Source organism: Balaenoptera musculus, chromosome 17 (genome assembly GCF_009873245.2).
Source record: "Balaenoptera musculus isolate JJ_BM4_2016_0621 chromosome 17, mBalMus1.pri.v3, whole genome shotgun sequence".
Classification (NCBI taxonomy): domain Eukaryota; kingdom Metazoa; phylum Chordata; class Mammalia; order Artiodactyla; family Balaenopteridae; genus Balaenoptera; species Balaenoptera musculus.
The window spans coordinates 16,281,409-16,301,289 of NC_045801.1; the positions used below are offsets into that span (position 1 = coordinate 16,281,409).

The window sequence follows — 19,881 nt, forward strand, 5'->3', positions numbered from 1 at the left end:
GAATTATACGGCATGCATTCTTCTTTGGCTTCTTTGACTCAGCATAATTACTTTGAGTATCATCCATGTTGCTTTTTATTGCTGAGTAGTATTCCATTATGTGGATATACCACAATTTTTTTTCCTTAGCTTTATTTTAATGTAATTGGCATATAACATTGCCTTAAGGAGTACATTGCATTGTTGATTTGATACTTATATATTGCAAAATGATTATTACCATGGCTTTATCTAACACCTGCATCATGTCACATAATTACCATTTCTTTTTTGTGCTGAGAACATTCAAGATCCACTCTCCCAGCAACTCTCAAGTATATAGTACGGTAGCGGTCTCCATCCGGTTTGGCACCAGGGACCAATTTCATGGAAGACAATTTTTCCACAGACCTGGGGGTGGGGGTGTTGGGGGAATGGTTTGGGGATGATTCAAGAGCATTACATTTACTCTGCACCTTATCTCTGTTATTATTACATTGTAATATATAAGGAAATAATTATACAGCTCACCATAATGCAGAATCAGCGGGAGCCCTGAGCTTGTTTTCACTTGCCACTCACTGATAGGGTTTTGGTATGAGTTGGCAAGCAATTGATTTATTATGGTCTCTGTGCAGTCAAACCTCTCTGCTAATGATAATCTGTATTTGCAGCCGCTCCCCAGTGCTAGCATCACCGCCTCAGCTCCACCTCAGATCATCAGGCATTAGGTTCTCATAAGGAGTGTGCAACCTAGATCCCTCGCATGCACAGTTCACAGTAGGGTTTGAGCTCCTATGAGAATCTAATGCTGCCACTGACAGGAGGCGGCGCTCAGGCGGTAATGCAAGTGATGGGGAGTGACTGTAAATACAGATGAAGCTTCGCTTGATCACCTGCTGCTCACCTCCTGCTGTGCGGCCTGGTTCCTAACAGGCTCGTGGGTTGGGGACCCCAGCAATACAGTATTACTAACTATAGCCTCTCTGCTGTACGTTAGAGCCCCAGAACTTACTCATTTTATGGCTGAAAATTTGTACTCTTTGACTAACAATCTCCCCTTTTTCTCTCACTTCCCAGTCCTTTGTAACCATCATTCTAGTCTCTGTTTCTATGAGTTTGGTTTTTCTAGATTGAACATGTAAGTGATATCATTCAGTATTTGTCTTTCTCTGACTTATTTCACTTAGTATAATGCCCTCAAGGTCCATCCATATTACTGCAAATAGCAGGATGTCCTTTCTCATGGCTGAATAATATTCTATTGTGTGTATATTCCACATCTTCTTTATCCATTCACCTATTAATGGACACTTAGGTTGTTTCCCACAATTTCATCTTTTGATGGACATTTGGGTTGTTTCCATTTGGGGACTGTCACAAAACTGCTTTGAACATTGTGTACAAGTCTTTGTATTATATATATAGCTTTCATTTTCTCTTGAGAGTGGTGTGGCTGGACCTATGGTAGGTGTATGTTGTAACTTTATTTATGTTTTCTAGTATTTTTGAGAAGGGTAAGTTCAAGAAACTAAAATTTCGTTATATGAAAGTGTAGCTATTCAGTTGTTCATTTTAGAATTGTTTTATAAATGCTGTTATTTCAAATCTTTCTGTTTGCTTTTATGTACGCATCTATGAAGACAAAGTAATTACAGTTACTCGGTCATTGAGGACTAGAAACATAGTTCAAAAGACAGAACGCTTGCATGAAGAGAATGGTGATGTTGAAGTTCGCCGAAGTTGCAGGATTAGAAGTCGTTATGGTAGCATGAACCAGTCTGTACTATTTGACAAACTTATAACAAAGTAAGTAAAAATTTAGATCAAGATTATTTAGCTGGCAAAAACTTTTTGTTGGGGACTAAGTTTTGACTAGCAGGAGTATTTAATGCATTCAGTTTATGTAAAGTATAAAGGAGAGTGATTATTAGAGGACTTTGTAATAATTCTGTATGTGTATTTAAATTCTTACAAAGAATATGAAATATTTTTACATTAGTAAATCAGTGCTTCTTATAAGGGTATTTAAAATCCCAGCACTCAGAGAATACAATGGAAGAGAAATTAAGTTTTTAAAAATATACTACTCTTTTATTTTATTTTTTAAATAAATTTCTTTATTTCTGGGTGCGTTGGGTCTTCGTTGCTGCATGCGAGCTTTCTCTAGTTGCAGCGAGCGGGGGCTACCCTTCGTTGCCGTGCACAGGCTTCTCATTGTGGTGGCTTATCTTGTTGCGGAGCGCGGGCTCTAGAGTGTAGGCTCAATAGCTGTGGCGCACAGGCTTAGTTGCTCCGCGGCATGTGGGATCTTCCCGGACCAGGGCTCGAACCTGTGTCCCCTGCATTGGCAGGCGGATTCTTAACCACTGCGCCACCAGGGAAGTCCTAAAATATACTACTCTTTTACAGTTTTAGCTTATTTTTATGTCATTTTTTTTTAAAGCACTGCTGAAGCTGTACTTCAAAAAATGGATGATATGAAGAAGATGCGTAGACAGCGAATGAGAGAACTTGAAGACTTGGGAGTGTTTAATGAAACAGAAGAAGTAAATATATTCTTCCATTAAGGGGATGATTTAATAATCTCCAGTTTAACCTTTTTTCTCTAGAACCTATCCATTTTTTGGTTAAATTATTCATCATTTTGTTCAGCATTTGTTTGATCAGTCACTAGTTATTGCTGGAGTTTTAAGAGTTTATAGCTGGAAATATCTTCATTTTCAGTAGGATTGGAAGGCCCTACTGGATTTTTTAAAATAAACATACTAAACGTTAATGGATTTTATTTAAACATTTTTAGGGGAATCTTAATATGTACACAAGAGGAAAACAAAAAGCTATTCAAAGAACTGATGAAGAAACAACTGACAATCAAGAAGGCAGTGTGGGTTAGTCTTTTCTCTTGTTCTATCTTCTGGGTTTTATTTAGCAGAATATAGCCTTTTTATTCAGAAGCTGTGACATTTATGGTAGTTTATGATAAATTAAGAGGGTTGTCATAGTTTCAAAGAAAAAAGTGAAGGCAGGGGAGATAAAAGGGTAATATGTTTTGTTGGGAAAGTACTTAAACATGCTAAAACAAATGAAACTGGTTTGCTTGTATAATACATCTACAGATAGCATATCTCTCTCTACCTGTTTGAGTTGAAAGTTAATTAAAGTTGAGTTTTACTATTCTGTTTAGGACTTATTGCTGCAATTTCTTAGAACTTTTATTGAATGAAAATCAGTTTTCCGAAATACGTTTTAAATGTTTGGTGAGGGTGTTTTACATTATCTTAAGTAGATTATTTGAGTTATACTGCATGTAACTCAGTGGCAGCCAGAAGTCCACTATATCAATGAAATTAGCAGTAATGCTATAAACTTTAGTTTGGTAAATACTGATAGTAGCCTTTAAACTACTTTTTTCCTTCCTCTAGTTGTTTTTAATTCTATAGTTTTGTACTTCATTTTTTAAAAATCTTCATTTGATGTTGCAGAATTACAGATTCTTTCTATGAACAATCTAGAAGTAAATAAATTTTAAAAGGAGAGTCTTTTTCTATTCCCCTATTTTAAAAATTGTTAGCATTTGGGTCAGAAGCCTTACCATGACAAATTCTATTATTATGTCTCTTAATTGTAGAGTCATCTGAAGAGGGTGAAGACCAAGAAGATGAAGATGATGGTGAAGATGAAGATGATGATGAAGAAGATGATGATGATGAAGATGAAGATGATGATGATGAAGATGATGACGATGAAGATGAAGAGGATGGAGAGGAAGATAATCAGAAGCGATATTATCTTAGACAGAGAAAAGCTACTGTTTACTATCAGGCTCCATTGGAAAGTAAGTGCTATCTATTTTTTTTTTTTTCCAGGAGAAGATGTAATCAGGTTTCCTTTATCTTCACTGCCTTTCTTCTGTTATGCTTATTTTTCATGTTTTCATTTTGCAGAATACTCATGGCTGTTGTCTTTCATAACTTACCCAAGATGTGCAAGAAGTTATTTCTTCTAAAGAAAGTTAAATGTTAGCCTTGATGAAAGTAAATAATTGGGTTATTTTGAAATTTCATGTCTATCTTTAATTATTTTAGTTTTCACAGCTTTGTACTTTATTTTATAAGTTTGTATAAATAGGACTGCTTTTGATTTATGTTAAAGTTGTACCTCAATACTTCTGAGCGTATGTATGCGAAGCTGATAATCAGCTATTATGCATCAGTATAATCATAATGATTGTTTATGGCCAGTGTGTGTTTTGGTTGGTTGTTGTCTGTGCTACACATATATATTCAACAGCAACGTTGCAGGTGTAAACGATTTAAAACATGAACAGTAAAATATTCTACAGTAGATATGTACTAGTATTTTCATGGAAGGTAGCATCATTGTAAGTATTTAAGTGAAGAGCAAAATTGTCTTTATACATATTTATATGTCACATACATATAATTTTTTTTCTTAGAACCTCGTCATCAGAGAAAGCCCAACATATTTTATAGTGGCCCAGCTTCTCCCACAAGACCAAGATATCGATTATCTTCTGCGGGACCAAGAAGTCCTTATTGTAAACGAATGAACAGGTTTGGTTCTGAAATAGTGATTGATTTATGACAACATAATTGTCTCTATGTTAAGGTAGAATTCTAGAGTCTTAGGATTAGGTGTATCAGGATAGAATTCTAGAATTGTATATTTGGGAGAGTTAGCTCTATGCCTTTAGTGTTCTAATCCCCACTACCACTGACTAGTTTTTGGTTTTGCTTCCACTGATAGGAATTGTTAACAACTACCATGGTAAGGCAGTTTATTCCATTGTTCCACACTAATAATAGAGAGCTACCTTTGCTTCAGTGTTTACTGTATTCCTGGCTTGGTGTTAAGCATTTTACATAGATTGTTTCATTTAATTTTCACATTAAGTTAGAGTATAGGTTTAGTCTTGTCTTCACATACTGTCCTAGATATATTTTCTTACCATGACAAATTCTAAGTTACATAGCTTCTAGACTTACGACTGTGACCATCCTTTTTTGGATATATTTTTCAAATTTGCTCTTCTTACATACTGGGAAACATTAATTTTCTATGACTATTCAAATTATTTGTGGGTTTCTTTTCCTTCTACATCCTAACACTTGTTGCCTGTCTGTCATACTTAAGTCTAAAGAGGTAATTCTTGTTATTTCTTCATTCTCCTGAGTAATAAAAGATTTTCTGATGCATTAGAATTTTCTGGGTAATAGTAGCATTATAATAGTTCATGAATGAGAAAGGTTATAGGGTGAAGCCTAAAAAGGCAGAAAAAAATGACACTCATGTGGGGAATGGTGCTTTTTTCCTAATATTATTAATGTGCTCAGAAGTAAGACTGAAGTCTTAATGAGACTTCAACTATTCGAACAGTTTTTAGAAGCCTCCTCATAGAAGCAGACTATATCTGATCATGTTTTGGCCATGGAAGGCAACACCTCTATAGGTACTGACAAATTTCTCTCTTCTAGGAAAAATATGAACTACTGCTTGCGTCTCGGGGTCTTTTAATTTGATGTTCAGAGTCTCAAAATCACAAGTGTACGGTCTAGATTTCTTGTTTCATCATCCCTTTTCACACAACCAGAGCCCAGAAGCATAGAGAATCAGAAAGACAACCTGTCAGGGCTGCCCAAGATAAACTGCACTTGAAAAGAGGCCAGTCACAACTACTGAAGCCCGCGCGCCTAGAGTCCGTGCTTCACAACAGGAGAAGCCACCTCAGTGAGAAGCCTGCGCACCGCAATGAAGAGTAGCCCCCGCTCGCCGCGACTAGAGAAAGCCCGTGCACAACAATGAAGACCCAACGCAGCCAAAAATAATAAATAAATTTTTTAAAAAATAAATAAATAAAAAATAAAATAAAATAGGTAACCAACAAGGACCTGTATAGCACAGGGAACTATACTCAATATCTTATAATAACCTATAAGGGAAAAGAATCTGAAAAAGAATATATACATATTCTTACATATATACGTATGTATAACTGAATCACTGTGCTGTACACCTGAAACTAACACAGCATTGTAAATCAACTATACTTCAATAAAAAAAAAAAGTTAAACACACACACAAAAAAGAAAAGAGGCCAGGGACTTTCATGATGGTCCAGTGGGTAAGACTCAGCGCTCCCAGTTCCGGGGGCCTGGTTCGATAGCCGGTCGGGGAACTAGATCCCACATGCATGCCGCAACTAAGAGTCTGCATGCTGCAACTAAGAAGTCCACATGCCACAACTAAGAAGTCCGCCTGCTGCAGTTAAGTCCACATGCCACAACAAAGATCCTGCATGCCACAACTAAGACCCGGTGCAGCCAAAATAAATAAATAAATATTAAAAAAAAAAAAAAAAGGCCACGCTGTCGGTACTTTTCATAGGCCCCATAGGATATTGTTAAAGACCAATATTTTCATAGTGTAATTTAATGATCTTCAGAAAAGGAGAGTAAGGTGTAGTGCTCCCTGGAGTCCCCGTCAAGCATAGGGCCCAGGGCAGCTGTCTTGGTTGACTGACTCACAAAACAGGCCTGTGTTTCATCCCACAGAAGTGAGAGGCTGGCAGTTACTTTGAAATTTAATTTCTTTTCCCATATTTAATGGGTTTATATTTCTGGAATTAACATGCTTGTTGATTGACTTACCTCTATAATCACCACCTACGATATATCTTGCAGTAGGTAGGAATTTTTTTTGCCACTTTGGTACTTGAGTTCCCATATTTGGTTCACAGGGTATACTCTTTCTCTATGGAGAGTGTCTCATGTTATTGCATAGCTCCTTGGGTATAGGATTTTTTTCCCCCCTCCTATTATTTAACAAATGTTTGAGTACTACTATGCGCCAAGCACTATGGATATAAAAATGACTTAAGTCAGAATTCCTGCCCTTGGGTCTCGGACTAGTGGAGGATTCTGACTCATTTAAACTATGAACCAAGAGATTTAAGCTGTACCGTGAGTCACATTATTTGACTTAATTACCTTGGTGTTGGTTTTGATAACTCCCTTTAAACTTTTTCTTTTTGATAACAACTTTATTGTGATATAACTCACATACCATATAGTTCGCCCATTTAAAGTATACAATTCAATGGTTTTTATTCACTGAGTTGTGCAACTATCACCACAATTTTGTTTTATTTTTTTAATATTTATTTATTTTGGCTGCACCAGGTCTTAGTTGTGGCACGTGGGATCTTTGTTGCAGCATGTGGAATCTTTTACTTGCAGCATGTGGACTTCTTAGTTGTGGCATGCGAACTCTTAGTTGCGGGCTGCATGCGGGATCTAGTTCCCCTACCAGGGATCAAACCCAGGCCCCTTGCATTGGGAGAGTGGAATCTTACCCACTGGACCACCAGGGAAATCCCAACCACCACAATTTTAGAACATTTTTCTTGCCTCAAAAAGTAACCTTGGGGACTTCCCTGGTGGTCCAGTGGTTAAGGCTCTGCTCTCCCAATGTAGGGGGCACAGGTTCCATCCCGGACCAAGGAACTGAGATCCCATATGTGCACGGCGTGACCAAAAAAAAGAAAAAAAAAATGTAACCCTGTACTCTTTAGTTATCACTCGCCAACCCTTCCAGCCCTAACCAACCACTATTCTACTTTCTGTCCGTATAGATTCTGGGTATTTCATATAAGTGGAATTCTTTGTGACTGGCTTCTTTTGCTTGGTATAACATTTTCAAGGTTCATCCGCATTGTAGGATGTATTAGTACTTCATTCCTTTTTATTGCCAAATAAGATTCCATTGTATAAATATACTATACTTTGTTTATCCCTTTATTAGTTGATGGACATTTGGGTTGATTCTACTTTTTGGCTATTATGCGTAATGCTATTATGAACATTCATGTACAACTTTTTGTGTGAACAAATGTTTTCATTTCTCTTGGGTATATACCTAAAAGTGGAATTGCTAGATCAAATGCTAACTATATTTAATGTTTTGAGGAATTGCCAGATTGTTTTTCCAAAATGGCTGCTGCACTTTACATTTCCGCAAGCAATGTACTAGAGTTCCAATTTCTCTACACCTTTACTAACACTTGTTATTACCTGATCTTTTGAATGTAGCCCTTTAAACCTTTTTTTTGTTTTTTTTCAATTTCTTCACCATGGTGGAGTTAACATCTCATTCCTTCTAACAACTTTAATGGTAGTCATTTGGCTTATTAGTCTTTTTACTTTTTCTTGAAGAGACCAGCTTCTGTTTATCATTTATATCCTACTTAGGCAGGGAAACAAAGCACACATCCAAAGAGTTGTTTGAACATTGCTCTTAGTGAAACTTGCAGCCACAATGTAGGATTTTTGAAGGGTCTTTGGCATACTTACATAGCAGAACTTCAGAAATGCTGCCTTTAAGTAGGATTTTCTTTCTTGTGATTGCTAACCTCTAGTCATCTAAGGTTTACTCTTTAGCTTCAGTTTGGAGTTTCTGGAACAAGCCTAGCCCCTTTAAACAAGAAGGTAACATAAATAGCACAATTGCTTCACCGGTATTACAAAGTACACATTACTGGTTGTCAAGGAACTAGAACTGGCAACTCTAGACGCTCTGGTTAGGTTCAAAGTGCTGGTCCAGTGCTGTCTGTGCCAAATTTTTCAAAAGTTATTAGTAAAATGGAAAAAAGAAAAAATGAATGTGGGTATATATATTTAGATTTTTTTTTTAGATTTTTTTTTTTAACTGAAATAATGGCCTTTCTACAGTGTAGAGTAATTTTGAAGAACTAGGACTGCCTAGGTTGTGAGTTCAGCTCTACCACTTACTTATTAGTGACCTTTTCCAAGTTATTTAACCTCTCCATACTTTAGTTTTTTGATCTGTAGAATGGAGACAGTAGCACCTATCTCATAGTATTGTGCAAATTAGGTGAGTTAATACCTATAAAATGTTTAAAATAGTATCTGGCACATGTTAAGTTCTATATGTGTTTGTAACTATAATGTTCAAAAATAATCCCTCCTTTGCACATCAGACGTTGGAAACTTTGTCAGTCCACAAGGTTTTGTTGTTTGCTTATAACTTTATTGGTTTATGAAATAAGCAACTGGAGATCATCAGTGTGGTAGTGTACAGAACGTGGATTTATTTTTTAAATAGACAAAGGTTTTGAATTGTACCATCATTGACTAATTCTCATATTTTAAGCAAGTTCTTTAAACTATGAGCCACATTGGCCCCGACTGTATAATGAGCCTACTAATATGTACTTGTCCAGTTTTAATTAAGATTAAGTTTGATAATATGTCAACCACCTGGTACAAGAAACACTTAGTAAATGTTAGTCCTTTTTATTAATTGTTAGTCTTAATTATGTAAATACCTACTGAATTCACACACAATTATATACATTACATAATTATAAGTAAGATTCTATTTATAATATTAATGGTAGTATTAAATAAGTTAGTCTTTCATATAAAACTGCAGACTTGTACTCAGTGGTTTTACAGGCAGATCACAAATATGGTCTTTGGGCATGTTTGAGTGGGTAGATGGTGAAGGATTATTTTCTCACTTATATCTGTGTTTCCACAACCCCTTATCAAAACCCTGGGGCTGCTTTATATTTCAGAATTCAGATTTGGGGGGCATTTACAAAGAAAACATACAACATATATAATGTGCAATATTAACATTTGTAGGTGTGTCTGGGCCAGCACCATATAGTCAGATATATTAATTTTATAGCAAAGTATATGAATAATCATAGTAAGCAGGACAAATAGAGATTTTGAATTGCCTTTATGACATTTCAGGTCATGTTTTGCTGCTAAGTGAATAATGGAAAAAGTTGTTTTCAGAGTTTTTTTTTAGGTATAAGATTCTGGACCTCAATTTTGCAGATAATAGATTGTGAACCTTTTATATTTTTGGACATACCTACTTAACCATTGTACTCTGACTCAGGAAATGCTCTAGACCCTGAGCCAGTAGAATGATTAAAGGTTTTCCCAGCCAGATTCTGTTTATATTCTGTGGGTCTTTTGCAACTGTCCAAAGGCAGAAGTGATTTTAAAACTTTTTGAGTATTTGCAGCACTCAGCATTGTATTTTTTTTTGAATTTTTGAATTTTATTTATTTTTTATACAGCAGGTTCTTATTAGTTTCTATTTTCTACATATTAGTGTATATATGTCAATCCCAATCTCCCAATTCATCCCACCACCACCACCCCACCTGCCATTTTCCCCCCTTGGTGTCCATAAGTTTGTTCTCTACACCTGTGTCTCTATTTCTGACTTGCAAACAGGTTCATCTGTACCATTTTTCTAGATTCCACATATATCAGCATCGTATTCGATACTACCAACCAGCCTAAGATTTTGATTATTTTTATCTTTTTTTTAAAATTAATTAATTTATTTATTTTTGGCTGTGTTGGGTCTTCATTGCTGCGCACGGGCTTTCTCTAGTTGTGGCGAGTGGGGGCTACTCTTTGTTGCGGTGCGCGGGCTTCTCATTGCTGTGGCTGCTCTTGTTGCGGAGCACAGGCTCTAGGCGCGTGGGCTTCAGTGGTTGTGGCTCCCGGCCTCTAGAGCGTAGGCTCAGCAGTTGTGGCGCACAGGCTTAGTTGCTTCACGGCATGTGGGATCTTCCTGGGCCAGGGCTCGAACCCGTGTCCCCTGCATTGGCAGGCGGATTCTTAACCACTGTGCCACCAGGGAAGTCCTTTTTTTTTTTTTTTTTTTTAAAGTGGGAAAATTGAGGCTTATATGGGTTGAGTAACTCATCCACATTTACACAACTGTTAAATGACAGTTGTGAATTTATAGGGTTGAGGATATACTATAGATAAAAGACCATCTCATTTCTCACAGTTTCTTAGCATTTTTTAACCCTTCTTGATCCCCTTTGGTTTACATAAAAATTCTCTTGTTCTCCTTTTAAGGTTGTTTGACATTTCAAAATAGGTGATTCCCTTCCAAGTGTAAATTATATGTAGTATAATGTTGAAAATACTTTCTAAAATTACAGTCACAAAAATTCTAAAACCCTCTTTATCCCACCTTTCTCTTTGAGGGTAACTGACATTAAGACTAAGAATAAGAAGTCACCCTGCCTGGACCGTGTTTTGTCTTAATGAACATCTGATTGTCAGCTCTACCACAGCTTCCTATCTTTTTTTCCCTTTTCAGTTGTCTAAGCCTTTTATTCCCTTCAAAAGATTCAACCAACAAAGCTTACTTCATTGATTCAGCAAATGTATTAATTTTATGATAAACATTTTTGGATTATTAGGTATTTCTAATGTTTGCATCCCGTAAGATGCCCTTTTTCTCCTGCCTTCCTCCATCATGATTTCAGTTTTCCTCTTTACTTTAGGCGAAGGCATGCAATCCACAGTAGTGACTCTACTTCATCTTCCTCTTCTGAAGATGAACAACACTTCGAGAGGCGAAGAAAAAGGAGCCGCAATAGAGCTATCAACAGGTTAGTGCATGTTGATTCCCTTAAAGCTACCAGCTTTTTTTTTTTTTAAAGTGGAAAGAAAGATGAATAATTTGGGAATAGGTGCAGCTTGGCTGAATTAAAAAATTATATGCCAGGTTAATATATAAACCAGAATGCCATCTTGTTTGAAATATCTGCTGTTGAAACTAATAACAGGTTAGAACATATGTTTTCTTGTAAAACCAAAATGGTGCTTGGTAAGCACTGACTTGAGGAAATAACTATTTTTTTTCATTGAAAATATATTTTTTGCATGTATAATGATAATAAATTCTTATTGTAGAACTCTTAAGGAAAATTGAAAGGTTAACTCATTTCACACTCCTCGTAGTGTAAGTTCACATGTAATAAATCAACTCATTTGATTTTCACAATAATTATAGAAACAGGGCAAGGATTATTCCCATTTTACGAACATGGGTGGGTAAATGAAAAATGCAGTGCCTGGATTCTAATATAATATTCTTAGGGTAGAAGACAATGCTTGGTAAAGCAATTGGGACATAATAATTGAAGGGGCATGCAAACCAGTCATTCTTTGTATCCTAAGTTCTACGCTTTTTTTTTTCCATCATGTTAGCTCTGCCCAGTTCAATATGGTGGCTGCTAGCCACATGCAGCTACTGAGCACTTCAAATGTAGCTCATCTGAATTGAGATGTACTGTCAGTTTTCGTAAAGAATGCACTCTTGGGGCTTCCCTGGTGGCGCAGTGGTTGAGAGTCTGCCTGCCAATGCAGGGGACGCGGGTTCGAGCCCTGGTCTGGGAAGATCCCACGTGCCGCGGAGCGGCTCGGCCCATGAGCCACAATTACTGAGCCTGCGCGTCTGGAGCCTGTGCTCGGCAACGAGAGGCCGCGATAGTGAGAGGCCCGCGCACCGCGATGAAGAGTGGCCCCCGCTTGTCACAACTGGAGAAAGCCCTCGCACAGAAACGAAGACCCAACAAAGCCATACATACATACATACATACATAAAAAGAATGTAAGCAGAGAAGAATAGCATTAAAAAAATAAAAAAATACTGCACTCTTGGATTTCAAAGACTTAGTACAAAAAAGAGAATGTAAAATACCTTAATTAATTAATTAATTTATTTATTTTTGGCTGCCTTGGGTCTTCATTGCTGCACGTGGGCTTTCTCTAGTTGCGGTGAGTGGGGGCTACTCTTCGTTGTGGTGTGTGAGCTTCTCATTGCAGTGGCTTCTCTTGTTGCGGAGCATGGGCTCTAGGCCCGTGGGCTTCAGTAGTTGCGGCACGCAGGCTCAGTAGTTGTGGCTTGCGGGCTCTAGAGCGCAGGCTCAGTAGTTGTGGCACACAGGCTTAGTTGCTCTGCGGCATGTGGTATCTTCCCGGACCAGGGCTCGAACCCGTGTCCTCTGCATTGGCAGACGGATTCTTAACTACTGCACCACCAGGGAAGTCCAATACCTTAGTTTTTTAAATATTGACTTTGCATGATGAAATGATAATATTTTGGATATATTGGGATATATAAAATACATTATTAAAATTAATTTTACTTTTTGTTTAGTGTGGTTAATAGAAAATTTTAAATTACATTTTTGGCTTGCATTTCATTTCTATTGGACAGCAATGAGATCATTCAAAAGCTATGTACTTTGCCTTCATTTCATAAAAATGTGCATCTAACCTTATGGCTTTTTTAAAAAATTTATTTATTTGGTTGCCCTGGGTCTTAGCTGTGGCAGGCAGGCTCCTTAGTTGCGGCTCGCCGGCTCCTTAGTTGCAGCATGTTGGCTCCTTAGTTGTGGCTCACAGGCTCCTTAGTTGTGACATGCAAACTCTTAGTTGCGGCATGCATGTGGGATCTAGTTCCCTGACCAGGGATCAAACCCAGGCCCCCTGCATTGGGAGCACGGAGTCCCATCCACTGCGCCACCAGGGAAGTCCCAATCCTATGGTTTTTATTATGCAGTTCTATTAAGAATTGTTTAAGAAATATCTTTTTAAAAGCCACAACTGAAAACATTTCCATCTTAGACTTTGCAGTATAAATTCCTTGTGGAGTTTGAGACTAGCAAGAATTGTCACTTGGGTTGAGCATGGTGTGCTTTTACTTGTGCTCAGTTGCAGCAGGCATTTTTTGCTTAGGCATTCTGGTACAATCTTAACTTTTAACATAAGTGTTTTCATTCTTCCAGCTATAAAACAAGCAGGTTTTTCTGGGTATATTTTTTGTAACCTACCATAACTGTTTTTGAAAGTAATTAGGAAAGTAGTGATTCATTCTTGCTTGAAAGGATTGACATGGATCCAGGTGCTGGTGGACTATGAGTATTTTGCTGAGAGGTACAGTAGCAGAGTTGTTGCACATCTGGAGACATGCTGCTTGTATGTGATTCCTAGATTTGCCACTTACTAGTTGCGTGATCTTGGGCATTACAGTTAACCTTTCTGTGCCTCGGTTTTCTTTTAAAATTGGGGAAATAATAATACCTGCTTCATAAGAATATTGTGAGGATTTAATGAATTTATACATGTAAAGCACCTAAACTAAAACAGTGTTTGGCAAATGGTAAACTCTCTGTAGGTCAGACAAGATTATTATAATGTATATTGATACTTTCTGAATTCTCAACCATGAATTACTTTATGTTGCTGTGGTATCTTGAAAACTGGTATTTTCATTTGATTGTATATCTTTAATAATAAAGGTTCAGATATAAATATTTCTAACACTTAAGTTCTCAACCTCTAAAGAAAATGAGGAACTTGAAACACATAATCTCATGATTTCCCCATTTGAAATTTTTTTAATTCTTAAGAAAAATGTCTATATTCTAACATGGAATTTGGGGAAGGAAGGTGGGTTGATGAATGGGGCTTTTTTTAAATCTTTTAAAAATAGGTGCCTCCCACTAAATTTTCGGAAAGATGAATTAAAAGGAATTTATAAAGATCGAATGAAAATTGGAGGAAGCCTTGCTGATGTTGATCCAATGCAACTAGATTCTTCAGTGAGTACAGTCTGAAATGTATTATTTTTTGTTTCAGTTTAAAGTTAAAAAAGAAATCAATTGTTTTAGCAAATTTTAATCTTTATAGATTCTTTTCTTTCTTTTTTTAATCTTTAGGCCACAACTAAGATACTGTTACTCAGTTGACTGTGTGTGGCTTGGGTAGTTTGGGAATGGAGTAAGATTTTAATTTTGATTCCAAATTTAAAAATGTCAATGTTTCCCTTCCATTACCAGGTGCGATTTGATAGTGTTGGTGGCTTGTCTAATCATATTGCAGCTCTAAAAGAGATGGTGGTGTTTCCATTACTTTATCCAGAAGTCTTTGAAAAATTCAAAATTCAACCTCCAAGGTAATTTAATTATACATTTTATTTTAGCCAAAATCTGAGCTGTGCTATGTCCAGAAAGATAATGCTTCTCTGTTGAAAATTTTCAGGTCTACAGCAATTTGTTATACTTGCCCTGCAACATCCTGGGTGTTTCGAATATTTTTACTTTCTTAATGTTTAACATGAAAAATGGTTTCAAAATTGATTCTCCATTAAAAAAAAAATCGTTTTCCATGGCTTTTCATACATTTAGTAGAATTCCTCTCATACATACTCTTTACTTTTTTTCTTTCAGTTTTGTAATTTAGTTTTAAATTTATGTCAAAGTAATACATGTATGTAATTTTTAATATATTCTTTATTTTATTTTATAATGAAGTGTAGTTGACTATATGTACATAATTTTAAAAGTTAAATAGTACTATAAGTTTTACAAAGAAGTAATGGTAGTAGTCCCTTCTCTGTTTTTTCTATTTTAGACATAATATATAGACTTCTGTGAACAATGACAATTTGACTCTTACTTTCCCCACCCTCCACACATACACATTTTTCCCCCTTTAATATTTCCAGTAGTTTATTTATATATAGATAAACTTGATTTTCACTGTTTGCTTTATGACTATATAAATATTCCTTGCAGTTGAGCCATGTATTATATAACTGCATTTCCTCTTTTACATCTCTCCTCTCCCCACCAACTTTAATATTTGCCGTTTTGCCGGCGGGGAGGTAGGGGCTTGGTACTTAGGTTTTTTTTTTTTTTTTTGGCTGTGTTGGGTCTTCATTTCTGTGCAAGGGCTTTCTCTAGTTGCGGCAAGCGGGGGCCACTCTTCATCGCGGTGCGCGGGCCTCTCACTATCGTGGCCTCTCTTGTTGGGAGCGCAGGCTCCAAACGCGCAGGCTCAGTAGTTGTGGCTCACGGGCCTAGTTGCTCCGCAGCATATGCGATCTTCCCAGAACAGGGCTCAAACCCATGTCCCCTGCATTGGCAGGCAGATCCTCAACCACTGTGCCACCAGGGAAGCCCAGTACTTAGTTTTATATATACTTATCCTTTCACCCACAGAGTTATTGCTAGAGCTGTAAAGCTCTTCTCAGTATAAAGATATCAGGTGATTATTGGCTCCTCCTTACTTTTCTAGAAACATCTTCCTGGAGCCTTTGTTCTTCTGCTTCCGTCTGGGCTGGTTGCTGTTTAGTCTTGTAGCACAACTAAGTCTTGAGATTTCCGTTTACCATCTTCATGGGATTTCCTTTGTGTTTCTCACGGTGCTGGGTTCCTAGCTTCCTGGATTCAACTAAGACCTTCTTGGTTTATAGCTGTGTTTTGGTAGAGCACGTTCTAGGAATAGCCTGAGGAAAAGAGTGCATGGGATATTATTTTTATTTATTTTATTTTTGAGAATGGTCATGTAACCAACACTCTGTTGATGTTCCTCCCCCACACACCCCCGTTTGTTGTGCTGTACCTTTGTGATCTGAAAACATGGCTTTGATTTCTGGGAAATTTTTTTTTTTTTTTTACTTCTTTTGTAATTTTTTCACTCCAGTTTTTCCTCTTCCCTTTCATATCAGTTTAACGTTAGACTTTCTAGATTAATCTGCTTTTCTTACCTTTTTTCTCTGATTTTGGTTTGTCTTGATGTTAGAGGCTTTCCTTAAGTCTCTAGTAACCCTTAGCTCTCTGTCGATGTTTAAGAGTGAAGCATATTTTTAAAAGCTTGCTAGTTGGGCTTAACTTGTAGGCCTCTCCTTAGGGTGACTGGTGGGGATGTTTCTTCTACCAGAAGTTCTCAAAGTCTATATCTAGGAGGGTTCCCTCCATCCGCCCACCAAGAGATGAATCTTCCAGTTTTCTGTCTGATGCCTGGCTGCCAGCATTTTAGCAGTAGACCTGAGCACAGGTTAGGAGTCTCCACCATTAAGTATGACGTTTTACACTTAATTCCTGCAGCAGCTCATCTTGTCCTCTACTAGAAAGTAAACCATCCAAGCAAGTTGCCTGCACAGGGTAGGGAAAAGGGAGATCAGGGTGGTCTCACTGTTCTTTAATAATGTTTTACTTCATCCTGTTTTCACCCCCACCCCTCACTCCTGCCTTGAGATAAATTGCCCCTAAATTGTGAAAGGGGTTTTGCAAATTAGCTTTCCTTTTGGGTGCTTCTTTAGATTTTTAGCTTTTTCAGGTCTCTAAGGTCATCTGCATTCTAACTTGCAAAATTTTGTTGGGGCGTCTCAAGTACTATCATCTCTTTTTGTTGTTCACTTTGTTTTATGTGCTTTAGCAGAATTAATGGAGAGAGCACAGATAAAACCATGTGGTCAGTCTGTCATGTTTAACTGGAAGTCCACTCCTGAACTTTTTATATCACCATACTTTTTTATCCCCTTCCTTTTTCTTCTAGTTTTTATACCTTACTTATCAACCAGTTTTTAAACCCTAGCTCCTGGTTTCCTTTTCCTTTTATTTTCTTGTGTATGGAATTTTTTTTTTTTAGTTGTGGCGCATGGGCTTAGTTGCTCCCGTGACATGTGGGATCTTCCCGGACAGGGCTCGAACCCATGTCCCCTGCATTGGCAGGTGGATTCTTGACCACTGTGCCACCAGGGAAGTCCCTGATTTCCTTTTCCTTATATAATTTTTCTCCCTGAATCAGCCTCTATGGAAACATTGATTTAAGTAAAGTTTTTTCTTTAATTAATTTATTTATTTATTTTTGGCTGCATTGGGTCGTCATTGCTACGCGCTGTGCGTGGTCTTTCTCTAGTTGTAGCAAGCAGGGGCTACTCTTCGTTGCAGTGCGTGGGCTTCTCACTGCGGTAGCTTCTCTTGTGGCGGAGCACAGGCTCTAGGCGTGCGGGCTCTAGAGCGCAGGGTCAGTAGTTGTGGTGCATGGGCTTAGTTGCTCCATGGCATGTGGGATCTTCCCAGACCAGGGCTCGAACCCGTGTCCCCTGCATTGGCAGGCGGATTCTTCACCACTGCACCACCAGGGAAGTCCCTAAGTAAACTTTTTAAAATTAGTAGGCTTTTCCTCTTTTCCATTATAAAAGTTATGTACCATAAATCGATTACAGTTAAACATTGAGTGAATTCCAAAAAAATATTTTAAATCTAAAAGATACGAATATTAAATAATAGAATCTACTTCTTAGAGGAAATGTTGAAAGTACCTAGTTAAAGTGATTTAGTGAATTTTAGGGAATTCCCTGGCAGTCCGAGCTCTCACTGCTGGGGGCCTGGGTTTAATCCTTGGTCAGAGAGCTAAGATTCCACAAGCCGTGGGTTGTGGCCAAAAAAAAAACTGATTTAGTGAATTTTAAAAGAAACAACAAATTAGAGCATTCTCTAAAATCATATACAAAAATAAACTCAAAATAGACTAAAAACCTAGATGTAAGATGAAAAACTATAAAACTCCTAGAGGAAAACATAGGCAGTACACTTTAACATAAATCATAGCAATATTTTTTTGAATCTGTTTCCTAAAACAAAGGAAATAAAAGCAAAATAAACAAATGGGACCTAGTTATAGTAAAAGGTTTTGCACAGCAAAGGAAACCATTGACAAAACAAAAAGACAACATATGGGAGAAAATATTTACAAATGATGACTGACTGATAAGGGGTAAATATCCAACATATATAAACAGCTCATACAGCTCAACATTAAAAAACACACAACCTGATTAAAACATGGGCAGAAGAACTGAATAGGTGTTTTTCCAAAGGGGGCATGCAGATGGCCAACAGGCAGTTGAAAAGATGCCCAGCATCATTAATCATCAGGGAAATGCAAATCAAAACCACAATGAGATATCACCTCACACCTGTCAGAATGGCTGTTATCAAAAAGAACACAAATACGGCTTCCCTGGTGGCACAGTGGTTAAGAATCCACCTGCCAATGCAGGGGACATGGGTTCGAGCCCTGGTCCGGGAAGATTCCACATGCCATGGAGCAACTAAGCCCACGCACCCACCACAACTACTGACCCTGCGCTCTAGAGCCCACAAGCCACAACTACTGAAGCCCATGCACCTAGAGCCTGTACTCCGCAACAAGAGAAGCCCACGCAGCGCAACAAAGAGTAGCCCCCGCTCGCCGCAACTAGAGAAAGCCTGCATGCAGCAACAAAGACCCAACACAGCCAAAAATAAATAAATAAATAAATTTTTTAGAAAAAGAAGAACACAAATAACAAATGTGGGGAAAATGTGTAGAAAAGGGAACCCTCATACATTGTTGGTGGGAGTGTAAATTGGTACACTACTGTGGAAAACAGTATGAAGGTTTCTCAAAAAAATAAAGATAGAACTACCACCATATGCCCCAGTAATTCCACTCCTGGGTATATATCCGAAAAAAACAAAGACACTAATTCAAAAAGACGCATGCAACCCAATGTTCATAGCAGCATTATTTACAGTTGCCAAGTTATGGAAGCAACCTAAGTGTCCATCAGCAGATGAATGGATAAAGAAGATGTGGTATATATATACGCAATGGAATACTACTCAGCCATAGAAAAAGAATGAAATTTTGCCATTTGCAGCAACACTGATGGACTTGGAGGGCATTATGCTGAGTGAAATAAGTCAGACAGAGGAAGGCAGATACTGTATTATATCACTTACTTGTGAAATACAAAAGTACAATAAACTAGTGAATATAAGAAAAAAGAAGCAGACTCACAGATACGGAGGACAAACTAATGCTTACCAGTGGGGAGAGGGAATTGGGGAGGGGCAATATAGAGGTAGGGGCTTAAGAGGTACAAACTATTAGGTATAAAATAAGCTACAAGGATATATTGTACAACATAGGGAATAGAGCACATATTTTATAAATACTATAAATGGAATATAACCTTTAAAAATTGTGAATTACTATATTGTATGCCTGTAACTTAGTTAATATTTTATATCCGCTATACTTGAATTTTAAAAATTAAAGTAAAAAAATTAAACAACAGATTCCTTCAATTTTTTCTCTTCATTTCCCCTTTCTTACATTTCCCTTTTCTTACATTTCTGCTCATAAAAAATCAATATATGACTATGATAAACTATTTTCATATGGTATG

The 19,881-nt window shown here is 37.4% G+C and overlaps 1 protein-coding gene across 2 annotated transcripts in view; it reads left to right on the top strand.

The window, feature by feature from the left end:
* ATAD2 (ATPase family AAA domain containing 2) overlaps nt 1-19,881 on the top strand; it is a 67,969-nt gene that overhangs the window by 18,690 nt on the left and 29,398 nt on the right. For both annotated transcript variants that reach the window (XM_036830999.1, XM_036831000.1), the window contains exons 4-11: nt 1,623-1,788; nt 2,426-2,528; nt 2,783-2,870; nt 3,611-3,817; nt 4,439-4,556; nt 11,351-11,458; nt 14,350-14,458; nt 14,696-14,811. In XM_036830999.1, the coding sequence (XP_036686894.1) occupies nt 1,623-1,788; nt 2,426-2,528; nt 2,783-2,870; nt 3,611-3,817; nt 4,439-4,556; nt 11,351-11,458; nt 14,350-14,458; nt 14,696-14,811 (1,015 nt within the window). The remainder of the gene's footprint in view (nt 1-1,622; nt 1,789-2,425; nt 2,529-2,782; nt 2,871-3,610; nt 3,818-4,438; nt 4,557-11,350; nt 11,459-14,349; nt 14,459-14,695; nt 14,812-19,881) is intronic.